The sequence below is a fragment of the Prosopis cineraria genome, unplaced genomic scaffold (assembly GCF_029017545.1).
Source record: "Prosopis cineraria cultivar Desert tree isolate PC_DT_omini unplaced genomic scaffold, ASM2901754v1 PC5, whole genome shotgun sequence".
In the NCBI taxonomy this organism is placed as follows: Eukaryota; Viridiplantae; Streptophyta; class Magnoliopsida; order Fabales; family Fabaceae; genus Prosopis; species Prosopis cineraria.
Genome location: NW_026555336.1, coordinates 23,152,151 through 23,158,824, shown reverse-complemented (window position 1 = coordinate 23,158,824; position 6,674 = coordinate 23,152,151). Strand labels below are relative to the sequence as shown.

General features: G+C 30.2%; 1 protein-coding gene across 1 annotated transcript; it reads left to right on the top strand.

Annotated features, from left to right (window-relative positions):
- Positions 1 to 1,198: 1,198 nt before the first annotated feature.
- LOC129310785 (glycosyl hydrolase 5 family protein-like) lies at positions 1,199 to 3,356 on the top strand. Its single transcript, XM_054952699.1, has 2 exons — positions 1,199 to 1,798; positions 2,544 to 3,356. The coding sequence occupies exons 1-2, from the start codon at positions 1,199 to 1,201 to the stop codon at positions 3,354 to 3,356; spliced, it is 1,413 nt and encodes a 470-aa protein (XP_054808674.1).
- The last annotated feature ends 3,318 nt before the right edge of the window (positions 3,357 to 6,674 follow it).

The following is a 6,674-nucleotide window of genomic DNA, read 5'->3' as shown; positions in this document are numbered from 1 at the left end:
ATTTTATTTTTATAAAATCTTTACAAAATAAATCTCTTTTTATAGAATCTCTAAATTATATAAAAATTACTTTTTTTTAATGTTAAACGAACGGGCCACAAGACTTACCTCATTGGAAGCAGAACAATTTATCGAATAAGGTCAATGCAGTAAGATAAAAGCTAAAATTAATATTAAAAAATGTTACAATTTCCCAATTATGCTATTTAATTATAATTAGAAATGAAAGAAAACGTAATTTGATTAAAACAAAACATTTTAACTTTTTAATAATATATATTACGAATCTTGAGTTATTATTGTTTTAAGTTATTTATTTAACTATACATATATATGATTCCTTAATCAGAGAAGGTAAAAGAAAAAATTAAAGTTAAAATTAATTATTACGTTATCTTTCTATTTACATTCCTTAAATATTCTGTAGTTAAACGAATTTTATATTTTTGTTTCAAAAATTAAATAGTGTTTTATTCAATTCCAAATCAAATTGATTGATTCTGGATTCTAATATATCATGTGAAGATATCAATTCATCCTTATAATTATGTTTCCAATTTGTTATACTCCTTCCATTAAAAAATGTGAGGTATTTTTAATCGAATCTCACCTTCCAATAAAGTAGTTACTTACTTTTCAACTAACCCTATTTTTTTCATATTTATTTCTATTAAACATCCTACAATAAATATAAAGTCTTTATTAATAGGGGCACTTTTGAAAAAAGACAATGATTACACTTCAAAAGACTAAAAATGCCTTACATATTTGAACATCTAATTCCTTAAAAAATATTTTACATTTTTGAACGGACTTCATATGATAACAATTGTTTTTTTGAATGTATATACGATACAAATTTGTTGCAACTTACTTGCTCTTCTTTTTCTTTTTCTTTTTTAAGAATATTAAACCTGATCTATACTTTAAATTTTTAATCATTTATCATTTATTAATTTATTGAATTATCGTGTCAAATTAAAATTTAAAAGGGTGATATATCAATAATCAATAAATTAATATATTTTAAAAGTTAAATAAATAAATATCCAAAGAGATAATATATATCTTTATCTGCACCACGATCTAAGGTTATATATACCCACACACATAAAGTTGGGGTGTGCTAGATCTTTTACAGCAAAGCCCAAGGAAAATTGCAACAACGTTATTTTCTTTTTCCCATCAATCAATGAAGATGTCGTCGGCGAAAAGCTCGTCATGTTTAGTATTATTGTTGGTGTTGATATATTATCTTGCTGCGTTAATATCTTTCTCTCACAGTTTGCCTCTATCAACAAACAAGAGATGGATCGTGGACGAAGAAACAGGGAAACGTGTGAAACTAGTTTGTGCTCACTGGGTTGGTCATCTCTCTCCAATGCTGGTCGAGGGTTTGGACAAATCGCCATTGAATGAGATTGTTTCTCAGTTTCATGATAAAGGCTTCAATTGTGTTCGTCTCTCTTACTCAACCTACTTGTTCACTCGTTATGCCAATCAATCTGCTGCAGAAACCCTAGCTGGTTTGGATTTACCAGAGGCCAATGTTAAAGCTGCCATAGCCAAACACAATCCTTGGGTCTTGAACATGACTCATCTTGAGGCTTATGAAGCTGTGGTTGATGCTCTGGATAAAAATGGCGTCATGATAATCATCGATAATCATGTTATTATGCCAAATTGGTGCTGTGATAGAGATGATGGTAATGGATTCTTTGGAGATCGACACTTTGATCCTCATGAATGGCTTCGAGGGTTAGATTTTGTGGCCACTCACTTCAAGGCAAAACCACATGTAAGTTGATTAACTAATTTATCTTTCAATGATTTCTTTAATTTGTGATATTTTTTTTTCCCTTTCTGCTTTACTAATTAAGTTATATTATTGATAAAAAGTATTCATAAGAAAAAAAAATTCTGATATGGACATATAAATTTAAATATATAACATATGTATGACTGTTTTTCAAGTTCATGACTAATATTATATGATTATTTTTGAATAGACAGTTGATAGCGTAGATCAGGGGGAAAAAAAAAGCATATTGTGCTTTCTCTTGAGGAAAATCTGTTTTAATTTCTCTTTCTAGTTACATATATTATATGATTAGTTTTTATATATTAAAAGTGGCAGATGTATATAAAATTGGATAGGGTAAATATCGATTCAATACATATGGGTCTCACTGCAAATCGAACCCATTAAATTTTCGTCAAGTTCTTCATAATTTCTTTTTTCCTTTGGATCATTAGTTTTCATATAAATTAAGAGACATTTTATTATTTTAAAATCTTAAAACGGTGATGATTTATTTTTTTTAACGGTTACACCCTTTCATTTTTGAAAAATATTAAAAAATACAATTCGTCGAGATTTCAAAATGTCTATCTAAAGGAAAAAGAAAAATGAAATTAAAAAGTTGGAACAGGGGTCATCAGGTGTATTAGAGCCCCTGTCCTTCTCGCTAAATGCACCGCAAAGTTTTGACTTTTGACAGAGACTTGATTTGAAGGTGATCTAAACTGGTATTCTTTTTCAGGTGATAGCTGTGGACTTGAGAAACGAGCTGAGAGGTGCAAGACAAAACAAGCATGATTGGTACGAGTACATGGGAAAAGGGGCAAGAACAATTCACGAAGCAAACCCAAAAGTATTAGTTATAATTTCAGGTTTAAACTTTGACAGTGATTTCACTTTCTTGAAGAACAAGAGCCTTGACTTGGAACAAGATTTGGTACGGAACAAACTTGTGTACGAGGTACATTTGTACTCATTCACAGGACCAGCACAACAAAGGTGGACGATTCAGCCATTGAACAGAATCTGTGCTGATACCATTGAATCAGTGAAGGACCAGTCTGCGTTTCTGATGAGTGGCGAGAACGCAGCACCGTTGTTTGTGAGTGAATTTGGGTACGACATGAGAGGGTTGACTCCGTTGGACAACAACTTCGTACCGTGCTTCACGGCGTACGCTGCGGCGGCGGACTTGGATTGGAGCTTGTGGGCTTTTGGAGGAAGCTACTATGAAAGACAAGGGCAGATTGGACTTGAAGAGGCTTATGCTGTGTTGGATGGCACTTGGAAAAACTACAGGGACCCAAATTTTACTGAGAAATTTCAGCTTCTTCAAAGACTCGTTCAAGGTGTATATACATCTCTCTCTCTCTCACACACACACGCACGCACACATTTACCTGCTGAAATCAAACTCTTTGGTACTACAAACTCCAAATTCTCCAAACCCTTTGAACTTGCGCAATTAACCCTGTCGATGAGATTAAGTACTTTAATATTTGTTCACCTTGAAGGATTTTATACTAAATTTGTGCAATTACTAAATTTGAAGTAGTGTAATACAAATAAGGCTCTTATCATATACTCGTAGATCGATTGAGCTGTTCTCATATACTATTTAATATCACATAGGAGAGTTTAATTAGTCTTAGATTTTGAAGGTCGAGGGTTAATTATGTTGGTGAGAAAATCAAAGGAGATTATTTAAATTGCATATAATCTGATTACATAACACACCAAAACATACCAACTCTATTTTCCCAAAAAATCGATAGTTTGACTTGTAAAAAGTTATGAAATGAGGAAGGCTAAAGTGGTTTGGATTTTGTTTTTCTCTTGAGCAAGATCTCATGTCTGGTTCAATTAGTTAGGACCAATGCCACTTTTGGAACGCTTTTGATATCAACAACAGAGAAATTCAAGCCTCCCAATTACAGGAAATAAAATTACTAAATCAGTAGAGTTATTGATTATTACTATATCGCATCTGCTTTTTCTCTTCAAGAAGTTTTAAGCTCCTTTAGGTGGATATGCTTTCTTTCTGTTTTCTGATTACTTTTTCACGGATCATTACTAGAAAAATGTGAATTAGTGAGGAAATTGGCAAAGGATGCTGATTTCGTAACTAGACTTAAAATTAATGAGGAAATAGTGGGAGAATGTTAATCCCTCTCTAAAATAAAATAATTAGTTAGGGATTCTGTCCCTAGCTAATTACGTCAAAAAAATTAACTTTTAAAAATGACTTTTAATTAATTATATATTTAATTATTTTTATTTAAAAAATAAAAATCAAATTTGAAAGTCAACAAATATTCATAATAAAATTATTTAATATTTAATATTTGCTTTATTTTAAGTTTATTTTCCTTATAAAATTAATATTTTTATTAAAAAATGACATAAAGAGTTATATAAATATTTTTAAAATATTAATAATTGAAAATATAATATCATATACATGTGTATTTTTATAATATATTATTTAATATGTCTGTATAATTAAAAAATATATATTTAATTTCTCATATAATAACTACAAGTACATTTCAATTCAACTAGCAAAAAAGTGAGAACATAAGGCTTAGGGATGATAGGAGGTCAAGAGTTCATGTCTTGGCCTTAGCATAAACATAATGGATATGTGGTATGGTTGTTAATAAGTGATATGACGCTAGGTGGAGGATGGCATGGCATGAGTCGTCACACATGTGACAGGTGATGAGGCATAGGATGCTAGATAACATGGCATGAGCTAATCACATGTGAAAGATGATGTGACATTAGGTAGATATTTTAAATATAGGCATGTTTAGCAAGGAATCAAATTCCTTCCTAAATTGGTGAATGAATGTATTTTGTCATTAAATTTAGTGAAGCTATTTTTTGCAATGAAATTAGTGAGGGATCAAATCCCTCACTAAATTCCATTTAGCAAGGGATTCATCCCTTACAAAATTGATTTTTTCTAGTAATCAATATTTTGTTTTTGTTTTTCAATGGGTATCACAATTTATGAATGTGATTCAATAAGCTTCAATCATCGTTCATTTGTTGCAAAGATTGATGAGAAGAAAATTATCTTTTTCATACTATTCAAATTAAAATATTTTAAATATATGAATTTTCATATATAATATTTTAAATCTAAAATACAATTCTATATATCCAAATACATTCTTAGTGAATTTTCCAGTGTTATCAGAACCATACCAACTAGTACAATTGAGAATCGACCTATGGTCAAGTCCCAAACTAGGAGAAAATGAATTGGTCAAGAACTGGTAGATGAAAAACGAGTCATAACTAGCCAAGAATTAGTTTTCATATTTTTTTAAAAAATCTCAATAACCTAAAATTATGTTGTTTTAAGTAAATAAATATGCAATATTGTCATATGAGCAAATTTGTTAAACATCTATATCACTGCTCTTCAAAAGATCATGAATGAAAAAGAATTTTGGAGAAAGATGTTTTGTTCTATCTCCTTTGTTGTATTCTCCTTTCAATTGTGCCATGCACGCTATATTATCTTCATATAATATTGTTGGAATTCTTTGTTTCAAAAATAAACCACACATCTTTTGGATATGCTAGAATGTCATTAAACTTAGCCAAAGACATTATCTACTTGTCTTATAAATTACAATTATTTATGCATGATTTGATAAGGTAGAAGTTAAAGTTTGTTTTGTTGAACTCCAAGATATTGTTGCACCTCCACAAGTAAATAAATATCCAATTTAGGGTATGCCTTTATGTGGATCTGATAGGAATCTTGCATCTGCATAACCAATAACTTGTGATCCAATTCATTAGAATAAACAAATCCCAGATCAATTATCCCTCAAAGATATCAAAATATGTGTTTATTGATTCCATTCCAATATTTTTATTTGTTGGGGAAGAACTAAATCTTGTTAGTAAATTTATAACAAATGCAATATCAAGTCTTGCTGAATTAGCAAGATATATTAGTGCACCAATAGTACTAAGATATGGTACTTTAGGACTAAGAAGTTATTCATCTTCTCTTAAGGGGAAAAGGGATCCTTTTTTTTCCATCAAGAAATCCATGTAATTTCTTTGTCTAGATACTTATTTTCCCCCTAATGTTAGAAAAATTATTTTTTCAAAAAGGGAATCATCAAAACATGCCTTGAATAGATCTTACTACTATAAAATTGAGAACTAATGTCATCTTTTAACATTGGTTATGCCAAAAACTAATGTTAAAAAAGGTAGTGGCATGGTTGTAATTTTTGGCATGACAATCGACGCCAGTTTAATAAGCAATTGATGTAAATAAAGGTCACCATATTAGTTATATTAATAATTGATGTGGTAATTTTCCAAATAATAAAAAAATTTTAAAAAGAAAATTTTGGGTTTCCTATGTCAATTATATATATAACCGACATTATCCCACCATCCTTTAAGTTGCCCAAAAAATCTTGCAATAAGGAGGTTTCTAAATTACTAAGGCATTCTACCTCTTTAGTACCCCTGACCATGCCTTCAATAATACTCAGATATAAGGAGAGTGCCTGAAACGGGGAGAGGGAAAAGAAGAATAGAGGAGAGAAATAGGAGGTAGACAGATTGTTGGGTTAGATTGCAACACTAATAACAATAATAATGTAGAAAAATAAAGAACTAAAGTAATGCCAAAACAACAGTAACCCATACAATCTAGACAAAAGATGTAGAAAGTAAAGAACTAGAATTTAAAACAATGCCAGAATGGCAGTAGTCAACATAATCTAGACAAAGACAAAAATTGAAGTACGAGAAAATAAATACAGAAGTACAAGAAAGTAAAGAAGATTAATGGAAGAATTTATTGAAGATGAAAAAGGAGGTTTACAAAGAG

What these genes read in the sequence shown, in the direction of transcription:
- LOC129310785 (XM_054952699.1), top strand. Translation starts at nt 1,199, where the DNA reads ATGTCGTCGGCGAAAAGCTCGTCATGTTTAGTATTATTGTTGGTGTTG. An exon ending in ACTTCAAGGCAAAACCACAT is followed by an intron (nt 1,799 to 2,543) that starts GTAAGTTGATTA and finishes ATTCTTTTTCAG; the next exon opens with GTGATAGCTGTGGACTTGAG.